We start from the raw sequence: 20,613 nt of genomic DNA, 5'->3' as shown, positions 1-20,613 counted from the left end.
AAAGATTTCCATTATAAGCCCTTCAAACTGTTAAAATGTGGAAGTTATGTCCCCTTGAAGGCAGTTGCGCCTTTGGACTTCCCTTCCGGTTCTTTTCCTGGGACCAAGTTATTTACTACTCTTAACTCAAACTGGGGGAAACCATATAAAAAAGGACTATAAAAACAGGAGTAAAAAAGTAACAGAGTTTATTCCAGATCACGTCGTTACAGGACAGAGAAAAATACTTGGAGGTGGGACAGCTGTGGGCTCAAAAACGTCAGCGAGCGTCCGGCAAAGATTGAGCCCCGAACAAGGTCATCTTCTCCTTTTTATACCTCATGAGTCTATGTGTTGTATCATGTGGGTGTTTAGCTCTCAGTATCAGAAACTGACACGCCATCCATGCCCTGACCTGTATGCCTCTATGCCCAAGAATTACAGATAGCTTCCCTTTATCAGACCAGCTCCAAGATGTGCCCATATCCTGCGTATCTTTAAAAGACGAGAAGGCTGTCCTATTTAGATGTCCTCCTTACACACAGTGACATCCACAATGTGAAGGAAGGCCTTCTATTCTCTCTAATCTGGCTAACAAAGTAACAATGCACATGATGTATAAAAGAATAAACCTAACAAAACTTCTCTCACCAGGTTAGCATTAAATATACTTCAACATGAAAAGCAGTGGCAGAGACAATCAGTTTTCTGAGGAGTCAGTTTATTTTAACCCTACATAGACATGGGGTGAAAAAGAAAACAAAAAAGTTCTTGAAGTGGTAAAAAAGGGGTCAATCTTATACAAGTCTCAGAACTATCCATCAAACACAGACCACAGATCAATTATTCAGATTTTTTAATATAACATTTTGTTGTAATGCTGTGTGTACATACAAAATATACCAAACTAAATAAGGCAAATAAATAGAGGTACAATGTACAGGAACAATGGAACATTCCTCAATGTTTTCATCTTCTTTTTAATCTTATCTCACACATCAACAAAGGTGTACAAAATGCTTCTCTTTTTTTTTCTAACTGTACATCTTTCAGTGAAGGATTTTTTTTGTGTGTGTGTTTTAATTTCCAACGGTAAAAAATACGGACTTCTCACAATTATACAAACTTGAAGAATGGGTGCAACTTTTCTCAGGCAGTACAGACTGTGGTGTAACAGGTGGGTTGCATTTTGCAAGCAATGTTCTTTTAAGAGATCAACAAATCACTTTGTGCAACCTTCTGTAGGCATGCAGATCAAATCCTTGTGCATGTAAAGACAAACATAATGGTGACAGAACCCCAAAGAACCTCGAGGCAGTTTTCTTTTTTTTATCGTTTTTCCACATCCTGTTCCTGCCACTCAGACATACTGTCATTTTGTTTCCGGCAGACCAGCCAGCATCCTCATCCTGACTCCCCTTTTCTACACGCCTTTCTGTAAGCAACACCTTTTTGCTGCATCCTTTTTGTCTTAAGCGAGATCAGATCCCTCCAAACTGTTGCTGCCATTAGAAATGTCCCATCATCATTGTTATAAAAAGTGCATTGAACAAGCTACTAATTACTTTCCTCTGATTTCCATCTTTACACTTCAAAAGAGCCAGTCAATGGCCAAATAAACATCCAAAAATGTAACAAAACAAACACGTATTAATACTGACAACTTTTCACTATCTCTCAATGTATTCTCTGTAATATGGGTTAAAGCTCTGAATGAAGATGTTTAGAACGGTTTGCTGAAGTCTGGTATACTGACTGATAAACAGCAAGAGGAAGGAAAGCAGAGGTTTAAAATAAAAAAGCTCAATGATACATAAAGATGCTGGTTTAAGAAGATAATTCCTCTTTTTGGTTTTAAAGTGTCTAAATTCAGTTTTAAGGGTTCATCTCAAAAGATTGTGCCTCATTGCTCCATCTCAATTTCTCTTTAGTCTGCACAAAAAGAAACAAAACATGACTGCAAAATGATGAGGTGTCTGGTGACAAAACTTAATAAATTAAAGCTAAGGGGGATTATCTGCACATTATACAATCAGTCACAGTTAAAATAAAGGTTTTGGAGGCGATTGTTTAGTACCTGGAGTTGGCCTCATATACAAATCAACTGCATCATCTTTGACCACAAGATGGCGCCAGTTCTTCTTGACCTGCAGTCATTTTGAAAGCCTTTAAAAATAAATTCTGAAAGCCACAAGAACTAAAACACAGAGGAATGATTTGTGTAGAAAAAAAAAAATCTGAGGCACTTATAGGTGAACAATTACAAATAATCAGCAGATGTGAGAATCTGGGTTAAGGTCTAAATTTAGACTTCTCTTTGTACTTTAACTCATGACTTCTCTTGGATTCCGATAAGCACGGTATGTTATGCGTCTAATATAAATATATGACAACGAATTGTTGAACATACAATTTAACCGTTGCTATGGAAACAGCTGTTTCAATAATAAAAATTAAATCAGCATGTCTTTGGCAATGTCTTCAGCCTGTCTGAAATGAATGGAGTTCAAATGTCTTAGTGTTGCACTCTGATTGCAGTCTCTTCAACACCTCTTAAACTGGTCCTTACTAGGGATTTACATTTAGATTAATAAATGCTACATTTGATGAAATCTAAACTGGTTTATCTCAGTCAAGGCATTTAGATCTGGTTTGACAACTCACAAATATCTTCTACACCTCAACTTTCCCATTACTGACTGCTCCAGATTCACCTTTTTTTGTCTCCAACTCTGACAGGTTTCCTTTTCTCTAGAAAATGTAAAAAACAGTTAGACCCAGAACTAATTGTTGCAACTTACATGATTCCTGCTGCTGAAAGATTGGAAAAGCTTATGCACATGAAGAAAATGTACACTGAAACTGGACTATCTTAAAAAAAAAGGATACTTCTTCCTTTTACTTGGCAACCAGCTGCACAAAATAAGCAACTAAAGAATGTTTGGGTCTGGTTGGTGTCCAGTAATTCATACAGGCCCTTTTTAAGTCCTCTGTACCCTAATACAACAAGAAAAGCCTCTTTGCAATGTAAAGTTTGACACGGGCATCATAAGCTATCAAAAATGTGTGCGATTCAGGGATAAAACTGCTAATAGCGTCAGATTGGAGCGTTCAGGCTACAAAAAGTGACAATACTGTAAAATGACTAAGAGTGACATTTAAGGGTTTAATGCTTCACGGCCTTCCTTCAACAGCCATTGGCTGGTGTTTATATTTGAGTGTTTGTCAAAAAGAAGCTCAGTGCAAACAAGAAACAATGGAGCGAAAAAGGACATCTACCTCACAATCGTTTAGCACTAAATGTTAAAGAAATTCACTTCAACAGCAATGCATTGTGTGTACAAAATCCCAATATGCCGAAACGTAAAAAAACACTTCTACATCTTTGCAATTAGCTTGTTGCATCTACATATAAATATATATCAACGCCTAACTGCTGAATATTTACTGTCAACACATTTACATTGGTTTTATGTCTCTACTTTGGCACTGCTTCATGCCAGAAAGGTTTTGAAACTGTTTGAAAGTATAGTTGAGGCTTAGATCTTGTGGCACAATCATTGTCAGGGTTTCTATGTGAGCAGTTGTTTGTTCCCTGGTTAATTTGTGGGTGGGATCTTCTTGGGGACGCTGTCCGAGGCCTCCTGTAGGAATCCATTGTTATGAAGCAGGAGATTTCTTGACTTCATACCCGTTGACGTATCAGCTGAAGTTTGCGAAGAGAGGTCCATTCTGTGGCTTTAGAATCTTGTTTTCCTGATTGAAGAAGCACCAAGACTGAGGGCGTAATGGCTTAAATCCCCTTTATCTCTCTTTTGTGTTTTGTTTCAATCTGCCAAACTTCACCAGTTTCAAAACTTTCCTTTTGGCGTCTAAGTACGAGGTGACTGTAGAGAGTTCTGATCCCGATAACCACACTTCAGCACCATAGAGCTTTTTAGATGAACAGAGAGGGTTTCAGAGGAAGAGCAGGAGTGATCAACAAGAGGAACCTGAAGCACAGTGTTAAATGGAAAGTCAGATGAAGTGGGACAATGTGTCACAGTGGTCTGTCCATCCATCCGTCCATTCATCCACCCAAACTGCAGGGACAGACTGGTTGGAACATCTTTAGAAGATCAATCTGAAGGGAGTGTTTTTTTTTTGACACACCGTGTCTCTACAAGTCCAGTCCAGCTGTTACTAACATCTGTTCCAATGGAAGCCATGACAGTTAGAAGATCTGGGCTAAACTTGATCTCCGCCATGGCGTATTTGAGATTTTTTGAAAGAGTTTTGCCTTTTAAATCTACTTCCATTTTCCAGCCTTAGTAGTTCACCTTGGTGACGGCTCTCTCCCGGCCACCACCTTCCACTAGCTGGTTGACGGAGCGCTTTCGGTTTCGCTTGAACTTGTTAAGGTCCTTGTCAAAGACCTCGCCGGAGCGTAATGCAGAGACAAGGTCGTCAAACTCTCCGCCAACCTCCTCCGTGGCCCCGCCCTTCTTTGCCCGCCGTTCACGCTCCCTCTGCTCCTTCAGCTGGAGAAAGATAGAAACGGTTATTGCAGAGAAGAAGCTAGAAGTAAACATAGTCAGCCATAGTTGCTCAGGAGTATCTCACCATGGCCTCCATCCGTGCCCTCCTCTCTTCTTCATCCTTGCGCCGCTGCATGTTTTCCAGGTCCTGCCGAGCTTCACTAAATGACTGCAAGAAGGTATCAAAGATCCCAAAGAAATCATCGGGCTGCATCCTTCCTTCTTCTTCCCCAAAGTGCTTTAGAGATTTGGCAAACTACAAAGAAAAAAAAAAAAAGAGAGTGACATTAAAATAGATGCATGGGCTGTATCTTATAAAATGACCCAGTTCTTCTAGAAACAAACCAAATGGTCATGCATATGCATGCCCACTCAAATAAATTTTGCCAGTATGTGCAAATAAAAAAAAAAAAAAATCTTAAGAGCTAAAGGAACACACACAGTGTAGCAGGGCTGCATGATTTGACCACCGTATGTCCACACAGTCACGTTCCAAGCTGTTCAGTGCTTGGTGCCAGGGCGCTGCCTGTAGCCAAGCATTCCTACACAGTCGGCTCTGTTCTGCACTACACATACATCCATAATTAGAAAGAACTTTGGTCCACTATTTTTCTGATGTATAGCTTTATAAGCCACAGAGAGAGATACATTTTTAAATACATATAAAGTAAATGCTTTCTTGATATCTTAAGCTACACTAAATGAGCATTTAGGAAGTTCTGGAAGTAATTTTGCCAGAAAAATCACAAAATCTCTCGTTTGTAAAAGTCTTATTTTCTGTATGTGGTCTCAACACTATGTTACAAAACGCCGTTGCTCTTTCTAAAAAGGCTAAACCATCCTGTCATTATGGGCCGGGTGTCCATGACAACCCCACCATCATCCCTCCCCTATGTATGTAATTATGTATCTGGTCAAAAGTGTTTCCTCTGGTCCCCCTCGGGGTCTGAGCTAACTGGATAAACAGAAACATCCAATAAAGGAATATGATTTTCTCAGTGACAGACAAAACAAAAACACAGCAAAACGTTGTTGTCCTGCACTCTGGCAGCATTGGGGACAAACTCACATTTGAGGATGTGTTAAAGTATTATAGGAAAACCCAGATGGAGAAAAAAAATATTGTTCTAACATTTGTAAAATGCTTGCACTATAAAAAAGTTGTCTATTAAAAGTTAATTAAAGCTACAAAGGTTGATCAGAACTTTCATAAAACAAATGTTTAAAGTTTGGCTTGATTTATTCTGTGTGCAAAATAAAATATCTACGTATATTTTTAAAAGCTTAAATGTAGGTGTCTTATATAAATTTTGGGCAGATCTGCTTCTCTTTGATTGTCTTGCTTTAATAGATTAGTATCATAATTCAGCTAAATAAATATTTGTTTTTAGCATGCAAACATTTACAGAATATTTGGACATGTTATTTACCTCCCTTACCCAGAAAAAAAACTATATACATGACCAAACAGCTGGCATACAGGTGAATTAAAATGATTAATACCTGCCACAAACTTTATGTTTGAGTGACTTGGAAAAGCAGATAAAGGGCGTGCTCTCTTGAGAAATTAATTAATTGTCAAGCTTCTTGTTGCTTAATTGTTAAGATATTATTAACAAATAATATTATCATATATTATAACTGCAAGGACTCTTGATCTTTAGAATTTTGTCAATAGAAGTTTTGGAATTGGTGCCCAAATCTGGACATCTATAGTTGTATAATTTTGGCTTTTAGGTATTGTTTTTGGTTTGAATTGTTGATTATGTACTTTTGATTTTAATTTAATAAAATCTTATATTTGCTTTAAAATTAATAAAGCAATTAATTCCATGACCCCTGGAAAAAAATTGAAATAATTTCAAAGAGCAACTGCTACTAAGCTTAAATATTTTGAGTGAAGTTGACCGAGTTGATTAATAAACTATGATAAACTAGAGGAAAATGAACAACAGATCTTAAATTTGACTCTCTGATTAGTATAAAGTAACAATAATAAAGAATATATTTGAGATGGACAAAAACAGACAGTTAACTTTTTTACATGCACAGCTTTACATGGTACAATGTATACAATTAATACAAATGTAAAGAGGAAAGACTGCATCCACTTAGACTTGACTCCTATTATTTCATTAGAAGCTGATACTAAGATTGCTGTACTCGCCTTTGATCATGTAAACAAAAGATTAACATCAATAAACATTACATATAAGTCAACTGAATATAATAGAAACAGGCAATAGATTACATAAAACATATTTCACATGGCTAACAAGTACAGCCTCTCAATCTGTAAGCTTTTTTCTAATAGTTGTCAATTTTGTGAATTAATTACCAAAATTATCCAGTTTTTGGCACATCTCCCTGTATTATTTCGGCCAAACTATTAGACGCCTTAGGAACCTAACTTGCTCGGTCTTCTGGTGCTGCACTCTCCTAACTCCATGGCTCTGCTTGTTTCTTTTGCAGACTCATGCATCTGTTGCCATGGAGATTTATTAGCCTCAGCAGGCTGATCTGTTTGGTTATCCTCCGCCTTCCTAAAGACCAAACACACATCCTGACATCCATATTTGTACAGTATTCCAGTGGAAATCCAGCCGGCCGTCAGAGGATCCTGACAAACACCCACTTACCAACCACACAGACATACACAGCTGTGTGTTTGGAGACTGGGCCGGCAAACACAGGTTCTTTTGTTTTACCACACTGACTGGTGCCCTATTCTTCCCAGTTCGTCTCCCATGACGTCCAAACTATTTTCCCTCCAATTTTCACTCCTCATTGAGCAAATAATTAACCAGAAGGGAGGCTCTACATGAAACCCCTAGGCCTGGTCTACTTTCTTTTTCTCCATCTGTCTTGCAACCTGTTGACTGTTCTGAGAAAAACAGCTGTTCAGGTCTTCAACGCTGTCATTAATTAGAGAGGATAGATGAACTACTACAATGCAAAGTCTGTGCTAAAGAAAAAGGGTGTAAGATTTAGAAGCATTGGGCTAAATGTGAACTGGCACAGCATCATCTTGCAAATTAACTATGTTCCCATAAATCTTTTCAACACAGTCTTACTCCAACATTCCCTCAGTCCCACTGACGTCTTCAGCTGACACACTTTCTACCATACATCAGAACTGGAGCCAGCGGAGTTCAAAAGGCCAGTTGTTCCACTTGTAAATGCAAGGGGAGCGGATTTAAAAGACTAACTCAAAGACACACAGAGAGGACATAAGAGGGGAATTCCTGGCTAATCTTTCAATTTGGGTTTTCCAAGCCGGGCTAAAATCGTACCACCGGATTCAGAGTAATGTCCAGAGGCTTTACGGTTCTCAGATTACACGTTTTCGCTTTATTCCTCCAGTTGTCAGACACAGGGGTGGGTGGAAGAGGATGACTAGCTTTGGATGTATAAAAACCATCCACCTGGATGTTTAACCATACACTTGTTTCTTAAACTCAATACGCCTGGTGATGTATAATCATCCGTTTTCCACCACGCTTTATCACCTAGATGGGTCTATCTCCAGCTGTCTACGGGCGAGAAGTGGGGTACGCCCTGCACAGGTTGCCAGTCCATCGCAGGACAACACAGAGACAGACAAGACAAACAAGCATTCACGCACACATTCACACCTAATGCCAGGCATGCACTGTGCAATTTTTTGCCCTTTTCGGGAAGATTTTCCATTTGTGTGAGAATTCTTCGGTCGGCCCGACTTTCAGCCTGATCGTGCGTCGTGTACCGTGTAGTGTACAGGGGATAACGAGGGGGCGATTAGCCTCTCATGACCAGGAATCGTGAGGTCGTGGACAAATCGCTCAGTGGGCATTCGAAAACAAGGATTCTTCTTCTTCCTCTGAGACGAAAACATAGAAGAATGGCAGGGGTGCGAGTGAAACTGAGTTCTTTCTGTAAAATTTACAGACCGTAGTAGCTACTTTTTCTCAGCCGTGTCTTTGTCCAAATACGTCTTTGCCTTTTCTTTTTAGGGCTTTTAGCACAAAATTGCACAAATTGCCAAGGCAGCGCGTTTCACTCTAGTGAGCTTCATATTCTTCTTCTACTCGTTTGGCTTCTGTATGAACGAGTCTGAGTAGCACCACCTCACTGCGGAGAGCGTCGAGCCGCACAGTTTTAGAACGTGCATCATGAGCTGTGAACTCACACTTTACGACGAAACCCTTCGGTTTAGTCATAAAGTGTTAGCTGTAGCTGCGTGCAACGATTGAAAAAGAAAATCGCACAGTGTTTGCCCAGCTTTAGGAGAATTTAGAGAAGCCAATTAACCTAACAGTCATGTTTATGGACGATGGGAGGAAACCGGAGTACCTGGAGAGAACCCACCCATGCTCAGGGAGAGGATGCAAAATGCATGCAGAAAGACCCCGGGCCGGGAACCAAACCTGGGACCTTCTTGCTGCAAGGCAGCAGTGCTACCCACTGCTCCACTGAAATCCTAATTTAAAACTAAGGTATCCACAAAACTCACATAAAAAGAAAACTGATGATATCACTTAATGAGTTTGAACATAGAAAGTTGAAGGGTTACCTTTTCCTTGGCTTCACTCAGCTGATCCTCCAGTTCAGAGAAACTAAACCCAGCCACAGTGATGAAGTCACCGATCACAGCCACAAACTTGTCGCCACGTTCCCTCGTCCTGCTCTGCTGGTAGTGCAGCTCCTGGTGAGAAGCGACACGGACACAAGCTGTGAAACATTCAGTCTGAAAGCTGCTAACTGTAAGTTCACCAAAGGCTGAAATACTTTTTTTTTTTTAGCCTTCTGTCTGTGTGGCACAGCCCTGCTGTCGAGCTCCGAACATTACCAGCATTTAAACACCTCAGCAAGCTGTTCATCTCTGCTTCGGCTCGAAAACATAATTACAGGCAGAAGAACCAGCGGGAAGGAGAAGAAATATAATGCAACACAACTCACCGCCTCGAGAGCCTTCAGCCCGCTTTTGATGTTGTGCACTTCTTTTTCCAACTCTGACAAACTGAGGAGTGAGAAGATTAACAAATGTTTGCTGTTATTAATCATTCACTCTATAAATCAAATCATCCTTCAGAGCACAGCTGGCTCTGTTGGTATTATTAACTAAACTGAAACTTCTCAGGGTTTCTGTATGCTTACTTGACTTTGGCCGCCTCAGGCACGCTCCTGAGGTCTTCCTGGATGTACAGCGTGTCGGGGTAGTTCTTCTCGAAAATCATGATCAAGTAGTGCAACATGGTGATATTCCTGTCACATGAAACCAGTGTTTTATTACATATAATTTTACATGTTATACTTTCTCCTGTCTATGAAAATATCAATACTTTCTTACTGTCTTTTAACTCTGTACTTCAAAGACAATTAAAAACACTGCACTGAAAATAGGTAGACAGGAAACTTTAAGTAAGATTAATGGAAAAAAAGTATTTTTGAGTTATGAAAAATTTATCACACCAACAATCCTGCACCAAATGTATTCAATGGCTAATGTACAGTTATTCCTTAAACTTTTAAAAACTCTTAAAACTTTGCTTTAAGTATATTTTAAATAAATAGTACAAAATGTGATTAATATTTTATAAACATGTAGAAGTTCATAGTGTCTACAGTACGTCCTGACTCACCACTCACCATGTTTAATGACGATTGTTTTCTATTATGTGCATTAATCTCTATTGTTGATGGTTTACTGGTTTACCGTAGAAGTTCTGACAGCAATCGCTACTGAACATGGCTGAAGTTAACTTCTTTATTCATATATGGAAAAGTTAGCACCTTTTTGCGTTTTTCACATCTGTGTTTATGTTTATGCATTTAGCAGACGCTTTTATCCAAAACGACTTAAAAAATAGACACAATTTTATGTTATAAATATGAACATAAGTTCCCTAGATGAAAAATCCCCAGTTAGAATCAGTGGGGAAAGCAAAGAGAGAGAGAGAGGGAAGTGCAGAAAGAGAAGGCGAGAACATGATATTTTTAAGCGACACTATGTGGAGCATTTAGTGATTTAGCGCTAAATTTAAAAAAAAGTTGGATGTTGGGAGGACCGTGGCAACCAGCGGACCTCTGAGGCTAATTTTAGTCTGTCTGCAGCAGCCCTCTCTCGGCATAGCGGTGTGTGAAGAAACGCTGGCTCTGATGCAGAGTTTCTTTTTTTATTTGGTGAAATTTTCATTTGATTTGTGTTTATCTGACTGTGTTCATTATTATTCCACCACTAAATGAACAAAGTAAGAAGTAGAGACTATTAATAAGAGGAGGCGAAATGCAGCTCCAGACGAGCCGAGCATGTGGTGACGTCACGAGTCCACACTTTCCTGTGTTATCTAATGAACATACTTGGCGAGGACACAAGTCCGAACTCCGGTTCTTGTGAATTGAAAAAAAAAACCCTGGCCTGAGTAGTCTAGGGTTAAAGGAGTGCGCTGCACTGCAATCAGACCTCGACCGCACATATCTTGGTTGTGCATCAGCACACTGTGTCCTTAAACAATGTGAGGACTGAGTCTGGCTTTGTTTAGTATTTAATCCAGATCTGGATCAGACTCCAGATTTAGCATCCGTATAGAAGTTTTAGTAGCCATAGTAAATAATCTATCATATGGAGCAAACTATGCATCTCTGATTGAAAAACTGTTGGTCTGAGAAACATGGTCTGTATATATTTTACTTTTATTTTGAACATCTAAATCATGTTAATCTAGTAATTAGAGCTTTCATTGTTCATTTGGTTGGATTCTTATTATTAATCTACACAGGATGTATCTTTAAAGTTTCTAAGGATTTTAGCGTGCAGGTGGCTCAACGCAGAATACAGTAACTGAGTAGCTAAAAGAAAAGCTTTAGGCCTACTACTAATTTTAATTGGTGCAAACACGTAGTATGTTTTAAGGAATAGAATAGAATGTGAAAATGCATTCTAAATATTAACCAGCATAGTGTAATTTAAATTAATTGATAGAGTCAAATTAATATAACTTGCTGCATTTTAACTATGATGCATAGGTTCTGCCAGAGAAGAATGCATCGATCTGTGAAGAATGTTGATCTGAGAAGAACATTGATTGTGCCAGACCAGCTTCAATTTCCAAAAAAATAAAATACAGCGGTGACATGCTCTAAAAACCTCTTACATTTAATGCAACATTTGCTTCAAATCATCAAGACTACTTGTTTTTTTTCTGTCTGTGTATAAATTGTTGTCAGGTTACCATAGCAACACATCTCTAAATAGCAGCTAGGCCCTCAGGAAGTGACAAGATAATTATAAAAATGGCATGGATCTGAATACATCAATGCTCTCAGGTATACTCATGAATATACTGTGCCCAGGGTTGTATTGTATAAAGTTTCATATGCAGGATCCAAAACCTCTTTTAGTTCCAGAGTGCACAGAAGAATTAGGTCAGGGAGGCAGTGGAGTAAGAATGCTGAGCTTCACTTCATCTCCCCGTTTCTATAAAGATGCATCCGAGTCGCTTATATCCAGGCCAATAGCTCCTGTTTCTGTGGCAACATCAACTGTACTGACAGCATCTCATTGTAAAGAGAGGAGAACTCCCACATGTCTTCACTGTGCTGGAGCAGTTTTATGTTTTTCTGTCAATTTCTTTCAAACCTCTGATGTTGTCTTTTGGGGAAAAGAATGAACGGTGGATAAATGTGTGAGCAAAGCGTGTGGAGGTGCTGAGAGAGCAGAGACACAGTATAGTTTCTAAACTGTTTAAATTTGCCGATAAAAGTTTAAAATGTTTTTTAGTTATTCAAATAAGGATTTTAATGGTATTCTTTTAAGGGAGGCTTAAACTTCACAATTGTTCTTTAGATCTATTTTGTACTATTAGCCTGTATTTTGTGTTTTGATGGTGTTCCTGATATTGTTTATATCTTTTCATTTCATTTAGTGCAAAGCACTCTTCATTAATCTGGGTGGAAAAATACTAGAATAATATTTCCTGCCTTGTCCTTATTCTTGAAGTTATATAGAAACTCAAGTTTAGGTCAACTGAAATGTTTATTTTTTTTATTAGCGATTGAAAAAATCCTTCTCCTCCATGGCCTACCTGTCTATGCTCGACTTGGTGTCAACGATCTTGTTCAGACTGGAGACCTTGAATCCAAAGGCGTTCCCCCGCTGGCCTTTATTCATGAAGTTTCCAAAGGCCAGCACCACCTCCAGGACCTGAGTCAGACGCTTGCTCCGGACCACTTCTACAGAGGCATTGAGGATGGCTACAGGAAAACAGAAAGAGGAAAACCAGCTGCTGAGATCATAGTTTAAACTTGTTCAACTTTGGATATTACATAACAAACTGGGCTTCAATTATTCCTTCCCCTCTGTTAATTTACTCAAACACCACAGAGACACAGGAACTCCAAATTCCACCCTGTGTTCCCCCAGAATTTCCTTTATTTTAACGTCATCGACGATGAGTGATCGGTGTTCTCCGCAAAAACTGGGCGGCTTGGTGCTAAATGCATCCCATCCTTCCATCCGTCAGTAAAAACAGCAGGGGAGGAAAGGAATATACCGAACACGAGCCAACAGTGTCCGTTTTATTTCCCCTGAGGACAGACTGTCTGGCGAAGTGCAGGTGGTTCCCCATTTCCACAGAGGGAACTATGAGTGTGACTGAGAAAATCATTAGCAAACATCATATTGTTATGGTTACACTTTCTTTGTGCTGTGATTGAGCATGGGAACTGTTCGTCTGGCTCCAGCTGATGGAGCTTTCTTCTTCTGATGCTCCCATTGAGCAGGCTGGGTGGTCTGCAGACTTACAGTCTAATCTGCAGTATGTGACAAAGTTACATGAATAATAAAACCAGATTCTTTTTTACTGCGGACATCGATGGCCGGTGCGGTCAGGGGGAGTTTTTTTGGATCCAAAAACAGCAATTGTAGAGGTTTCTTTTTCCGCGCCAGCACAGAGCGAGATGTATGTCAGAATATATTACCCCGACCTCAGACCAGAAGGAATCGAGTTTCTGACAAGAAATGCTGCAGCACAAACAGGAATGAACTGTCAGTGCAAATAAAACTGCCGACAATAATACTGTGATGTTCTCATCAAAGCAACCCTAGCTCTGAACGCTACAGCTCCATACTGGAAAGCTCCCCCCGACATCTTTGAAGTGAGATTCAGGGTTCACAAGCAGATGCTGTCCTCTCCAAACATGAGCCAGCTTTCCAAAACAGCCTCCGTGGTAACAAGGATGCTGGCAAGGGGAGGGGAACAATGCATAAAAGCAAAATATAGCTGACCAGTATGCACTCACACATGCATATACTAACTGGACTACTTGAATGAAAAGCTCATTGCCCCATAATATACGTCCAGACTCATGATATAATTTTGAATTTTTCTTTTTCTGCTCACAAGTAGCAGAAAGTTATGAAAATATCATCTGTTGGAAAGTTGGGCCACAAATGAAATGACAGCTGCATTATTTTCCCCTGTAAACCCACACTGAGGTCTCATTCTAACCACCACCTTAGGAGAGTGTTCACATCCCCTTACTTGTTTAAATTCCATGAATTTACAACCGTAAAATTTATAGTAGATGAGGATCAGCACCTCCAGAACTGAGGCCATAGCTCTCCACCGGAGAAAGTTGGACTCCCCTCTTGAGGTTGGTGGAGAGTCCTTGTCTCAAGTGGAGGAGTTCAAGTATCTCAGGGTCATGTTCACGAGTGAGGGACGGATAGTGCGTAAGATTGATAGACGGATTCGTTATGCATCAGCAGTGATGTGGTCACTGTAGCGGATTATTGTGGTGAAGAGGGAGCTGAGTCTGGGTTAAAACTCGGTTTAACGATCGATCTACGCTCCCCCCTCACCTACATGTATGGTCATGAGATCTGGGTAATGACCAACAGGACAAGATCACGAATACAAGCGACCGAAATTACCTTCCTTCAAAGGGTGCCTGAGCGCACCCTTCGAGATCGGGCGAGGAGCTCAGTTACCCGGGAGGAGCTCGGAGTAGAGTCGTTGCTCCTCCACATCGAAAGGAGCCAGCTGAGGTGGCTCGGGTATCTGTTTCGGATGCTCCTGGTCGCCTCTCTCAGGAGGTGTTCCAGGCATGTCCCATTGGGAGGAGGCCTCGTAAAAGGCCCAGGACACGCTTGAGGGACTATGTCTCTGAGCTGGGGTCCCCCCAGAGCAGCTAAAGGAGGTGTGTGTTGATCGGGAATTCTGGGCATCTTTGCTAAGACTGCTACCTCTGGGTCCCGGATAAGTGGAAGAAAATGGATGGATTTAAATTTTTTTTTATGCAAAACTATGTATTATAAATCGGCAAGGCAGTTAACATAAAGCTGCCCTAAAAAGAATCTCTGTTAAACCTAAAATGCATTCTGTACTTCCGAGCTTCTACCATCGCTAGGCACACGGTTTATTGAAATGTTCATTGATTGTTTATGTCTCCACACAATGTTTGTTGTTTGATTTTTAGACACACCTACATGTGAAAAAATCTGTCTGGTTTACCAGACTGTCTTGAAACAGATCAGGAGGAGCCTCTTACTGAAGACACTGTTGTTTTTTAACAATCTTCTGAAGATTATGCTCACTGTTGTCCATAATCTTCTTCACTTTATGGAGAATTCTTCTTTGTGAAATAATCTCCAGAGGTTGTAGAGGAGGACTTTTTTATTAGCTTGTCGAGGTTTTTAAGTAATTTGCTCTGATGGTGTTACCCCAGAAGATCTACAGTATAAGTCTCCAAAACATTCATATGGAAGATGTTTAGCATCTCGCTGCAAATACTGAAGGACCTAAGCTTCTTTAGGAAGGACAATCTGCTCTGTCCTTTCTTGTAGAAAGCTTCATACTTATGTCTCTAATTAAGTTTGTTGACTAGGTTAACACCAAGGTATTTATACTCCTCCACAACCTCTATTTATTCTCCCATGATAATAGTTAATAGTTTCTTCTGAATTATACAATCATCTCCCTGTTTTCTTGACATTTAGGATCTTATGAATGTTTTTGCATCATTTCACAAAGCAACTTCACCAGCTCCCTTTAATCCGCTTCTTGTTAATCTTTGATGCACCCAATGACTGGAGAGTATTCCTGCAGATGACCGCAGTCTGCATTGGACTGGAAGTCAGAGGTGTTCAGAAATTCTGGTTAAGTGTCTCCATAGATCCAGCTTAGTTGGAATTGTACAGACAGTTGCAGAGAATAGCAAGTGGCTATCCAGGCCCTATTCCTTTCTTTCTTTCCTAATGCATTGGACATCATACAACCTTTTTTTCCCATCAGAACAGATGCTAAGGTTTTTTTTTGGCATGCATTTGTATCTAGCCACTGCGTGTAATTCCATCTCTAAATAAACCCAGTTTTTTTTTTTTTAGGGTTTCTTAGAGGACAATAACAGATTAACAACTTTATAAAGCAGACAGGTCAAGGATAAGGATGTGAAGATTTTTGAGTTAGATGATACAAAAATATCCCAAGCTTTAAAAATCTCACAGAAACAGAATCACCCATTTTTCAAAAATAGGGAGAGTATGGCATAATGATAAACCTACTAAGACATGGCTGTTCGCCTGAACTGACAGGCTGTAGAGGGAGAATTAATCAGAGAATCAGAGACCAAAGTAACCATGACTGCAGAGATCCACGGCTCAGGTGGAATAAAATGTGATGAAGTGCAGAAATCTGACAGATTGTTAAATTATTGAGAAAAAGCCACAAGATGACCTGCTTGCTACATGTTTTATAGTGGTCACAACAAAGATGGGTGCTATAGTCAAAGGAGAACTTCTTTTTTTTAAAACAGGCCAAAATCTATTTTTGTAAACCAAAAAAAAAATAAAAAAATAAAACTAACTCTGCAAAACACTCTTAACCTGCCCTCCCCACCAGCAGATAAATCTGTGGCAGCACCAGACTTGTTGACTGGGATCCGAGTTGATTATTGGTGCTCGGTTCTGCCTATTGTACCAAAAGTACAGTGATAATGCAACTCTCCAAGTGTTGATTCCTTCCAGCTTTTCATGTAAACTGCCTCCTTAAATGATACCAGACTTAATTTATTTTAACATCTATGTGTTTGCTCTTTCTCAGCAAAGGCTTGAGATGAACCAAACCTGAAAACATAAATCACTGCTAATCGCTTTGAAATGCTGTGCTGTTTAGATTTGTATCCAAGTGGATCCTGACATTCTGCGATTTCATGCACATCTAGAAAGAACAATCTCAAGCAGTTTTTGTGCAGCTGTAGTTTGATGGTCCAGATGCTGCAGGAGTTTTCCAACAACTGCACCGCTTTGAGAAACGATGGGAAAGATCTGGCTTTAATCGGGTTTGATTGTAAAGATATCAGCAGCTCAGCAGCTGAATATTTAATAGAATTTTAATTTGATATGATCAAATCTTTCAACCATTTCAGCTTAGAATAAATATGAGAAACAACAATCAGCTTATTGTAGAAATATGCTCCATTCTACATGATAACCACAGAGACACTACCTTAGAGTTATGTTCAAGAACCACTGAACTATCGTGTTTGTCCTTACCTTCAACCTTAGGCTTGGTTTCAGCTAAACGCTCTGCAAACTTCTTCTTAAAGAAAAGAGCCTGTATTCTCTGCTGGTAGTGGTCGATTCTGATGAGGAGAACAAAGACATGAGAGGAGGAGACAAACAGAATAAAACGGGTCAGTTACATTTGTCTTTAGGGGAGCGAGACTTCAAAGGTAGGAGTCATTGGCTTGTGCAAAAGCCCCTTTCTCACTTTACACAGTTTACAAAAGCATGCACAGAGCTCCTGTCAAAAGGAAGAGATGACAAATGGGCCAAGGAGACTTTTAAAGAGGGACAGAACATATTAAATAGCCAAAAAAAAAAGAACACCTGCTGTGTTTCTCTGACCACAGAATGCAGTCAAGGAAAAAAAAGTGGACAAGGATATAGTTCCCTGAATTATCTTCATCTTTATACCATCTGACCGCAGCTCTTCCAGGACGGGTTTGATCAATTACAAAATCTAAACATCTAAACTAAACATTAATAACTCTATTATTATTAAATTATTATTAAATCATGATTAAAATAGCTACAAGTAAAACCATCTTTTAACTGTGCTTGCAAACAGGCTCCCACAGTATGATCCGTCAGTATTTAGACTAATCCCCCTTAAAAAAGGTTGAACAAGCTTTGCTTTAGAACGGAGGTCTTCAACAAGGGGTTCGAGAACCCTAGGGGGTCCATGGAGGTCCTGCATGGGGATCGCAAAAGTTTTGGTTTAGACTTTTTTTTATATTCCCTCCTCCAATTTTTTCCATTAATTGAAATGTCTTTAAATCCACATTAACATGAATTCAACACACTGTAGTAAACAGATAAATGGAGGCAGAAGATGTCTTTCAGTCATCAATGCTCACATTCAGCGACACACAGGAGCTCTTTCAAGCTGGGCACCGTTTCATTCACAACACCTGTCCCATCAGCCAGGAATCTGAGTCAGAAATACTTAAATAATCTCAGGTCAAAATTACTTTCGTTACATGACTCCATCTGTAATAGAGGGACTATAGGACCAGTTTGATATAACACAATTTCATACTACATATATAATTAGGGGGTCCCTGCTCCATCTCGCCATCAGTTTGGGGGTCCTTGGCCTGGAAAACATTGAAGACCCCTGATTTAGAAGGCCCCATCTAGGATTGAGCAATCACTGTGTCTTCATGAAAGCGTCCAGTCTTTAAATTATTAAAGGGGGACTGGAAAATAATTTTCCGAAAGTGAAAAAAATGATGGTAGACCTTTTCAGTCTGATTGGATTCTGATTGGTTGCTTCTGTAGGTGCCAAGAACAAGGTGCCAGCTTAGAGGGGACCCTGCTTTTGATCTTCCTAGGGCATAAGACAGGCCGCTTCACTCCTGGTTTAAGTCTCTTCTTACAGTAAGAACCATCTTTTTCTTTGGCTTTTGGCACAATCTGAAAGGTTTCACTTTGTTTTATTCTGTCTGTATTTTGTATTAAATATTTTCTTAATTGCATTGTATTTTATGATTGTGTACAGCACTTTGGTTGGTGTATAAAGTGCTTTATAAATAAAGTTGGTATGGTATGGTTTCACTCAGCCACGTCAGATTTCTGCATTAATTAAAACACCAGTAGGAACGACAGGAAGTTGGCTGAACATGGAAATCAAAGATGCCCTCTGATTAAAAAAAAGCATAGAATATTTACCTGCTCATCTCAAAGAGGAAGCGGTCAGCTCGGGCCATCCTCTCCAGCTCATGTTTGTGCTCTTCTAAAAGATCTATGTCACTTTTCTCAGGGACAAATTTAAGCAGCTGAAAAAGGCACAGAAACAATGTTTATTAGAAGCATCAAAGCAGAAGCCTGGGCTGCAATCAGCTAAAGTTAATCTCACTCAAAATCTTATGGAGACGTGAATCAGTTTCAGTGTTTTCTATCTACAATAGTGTTCAAATTTCTTCGAGAATTCATGTCCTCTTTAATTTAGAAATTAAACCTTGTTTAGTGGCATTCAATACTCTGCATCGTATCAAGCTGTCTACTTACTTTAATAAGATGTTTATGTTAATGTTGTGTTGTTAAAAAAACTGTTTAAAAAAATTACACTGAAACATTTGAATAAAATGTTTCTTGTTGGAAAAAAAGAAATTAATTTTATACCAATTTGACTTTATACATATATAACTATAAGCTAAAGAACTTCATAACACTTGGATTTAAAAAAGTTGGAGAGTAATCTGTTATTACATTCTAATTTAATTATATAAAAAAGGGATAATCCAGCTCCATGCTGTCTTTAAAAAAAAAATAAATTTGGCAAATCTAAGAACAGTTTCTCCTGTTAACTCTCTATTATTTACCAAATGTATTTGGTTGTTATGGTGCCTTTCTTCATGCTGAAAGTCCTACCTGCTCCAACATGTCTTTGGCCAGCTCTTCTCTCTCATCCATTTCTAGTATCGCCCTTCTGATTTCTTCATTTGTCATTTTCAACCTGCAGGGAAGCAAAACTTGCTTTAATGACATTAAATAGAAATAGAAACATGAGTGTCCTGACACTTTGGGGAAACTTCCTCCTGCTCCCCTCCTGAGAGCCCTGCCAGCTGTTTTTAGTGGTACGCGTGCCGAGCTGTGATCAATACCAGCATTGTCAGTATATGCATCACAGCTGTATTGACCATCTGCTGACCTGCTCTGGGTCAGGCTGTAGCTGCAGGGTCATTTCTTATTGACATGAAACAGAGTGCAGGGAGCGTGCCGCTTTTTTCAGATGCACAATGGACTCAGGAAGCCTGTTTATTGATCTGCTGAGTGAGGTCAGCACTAAACTCTCCAGAGGGGGCCCCAGACCGCTGTCACTTGGAGATTTAAATGGGGAACATATTGTCAAGTGGATCTTAAAAGACGGCAGTGGATTCAGCTTCGTGTTAGCGCGACCCCCTTTGAGAAAAAGGTCAACAGATGCATCTTTAATATGAGTCAGTGTTGACACTGATAGCACTTCACTGTTTAACTATTTAACAATGAACTGAATTTTATAAATTTTATCATCATCAATCACTACTTTCAGGAAAAAGAAATACTCGTGGATAAAAGCAGCTGACTTATTGTATGTTATGGCTTACACTGGAAAAAATTCTTAAATTAAGTGTATTTACCCTTAATTTGAGTAGGTAAATGAGATGAGTTTGCCAATGGAATGAGTACTGTTACTCTTAAAATAAGATAATTTGATAAAATGCACTTGAAAAAAGACAATTCAATTGTGTTTTCTTATTTCAAATCTAAATAATCTTGTTTCATTGGCAAAATGTCTCTTTTATCTCCTCAATTCAAGAACAAATGCACTTATTTTAAGACAAAATGACTTATCTAGATTTCCATTTTCTCCAGTCTAAAGAACTGTTCATTGAATATGTGAATTATAAATTAATTTCTTTAAAATTAGCCTATTATCTAAGTACAACAAGAAAAGTCCAAGTGAAGGCTGCAGGGGTTTTTTTTTTCAGCGGCAGAAGATAAGATTATATCTAGTTTTTAAAAGATTATTGTGATTTTAAATTATTACAAGCAACATGAAAAAAAATGCAAATTTCATGATTTGGTTTTCTA

General features: G+C 39.2%; 1 protein-coding gene across 1 annotated transcript; it reads right to left on the bottom strand.

Moving 5' to 3' along the window:
• Window positions 1–694: 694 nt before the first annotated feature.
• LOC107080934 (disheveled-associated activator of morphogenesis 2-like) lies at window positions 695–19,534 on the bottom strand. The gene is made up of 9 exons (XM_015369147.1): window positions 19,411–19,534; window positions 18,709–18,815; window positions 17,029–17,117; window positions 12,560–12,728; window positions 9,633–9,740; window positions 9,435–9,495; window positions 9,049–9,180; window positions 4,582–4,752; window positions 695–4,499 (listed from the first exon to the last, which is right to left on the bottom strand). Exons 1-9 carry the CDS (start codon window positions 19,525–19,527, stop codon window positions 4,287–4,289), a joined length of 1,167 nt encoding a protein of 388 aa, XP_015224633.1. The 5' UTR covers window positions 19,528–19,534; the 3' UTR covers window positions 695–4,286.
• Window positions 19,535–20,613: the final 1,079 nt, after the last annotated feature.

Source organism: Cyprinodon variegatus, unplaced genomic scaffold (assembly GCF_000732505.1).
Source record: "Cyprinodon variegatus isolate N-32 unplaced genomic scaffold, C_variegatus-1.0 Scaffold2532, whole genome shotgun sequence".
NCBI lineage: Eukaryota > Metazoa > Chordata > Actinopteri > Cyprinodontiformes > Cyprinodontidae > Cyprinodon > Cyprinodon variegatus.
This window is presented reverse-complemented; position numbering and strand designations above follow the sequence as displayed.

Excerpts from the sequence above, each read along its gene's own strand:
- LOC107080934 (XM_015369147.1), bottom strand. The coding sequence starts at position 19,527 with ATGTCATTAAAGCAAGTTTTGCTTCCCTGCAGGTTGAAAATGACAAAT. Across the intron at positions 18,816-19,410 it reads CCAAAGACATGTTGGAGCAG|CTGCTTAAATTTGTCCCTGA; the intron begins GTAGGACTTTCA and ends TGCCTTTTTCAG. Across the intron at positions 12,729-17,028 it reads AACCAAGCCTAAGGTTGAAG|CCATCCTCAATGCCTCTGTA; the intron begins GTAAGGACAAAC and ends GTTTTCCTGTAG.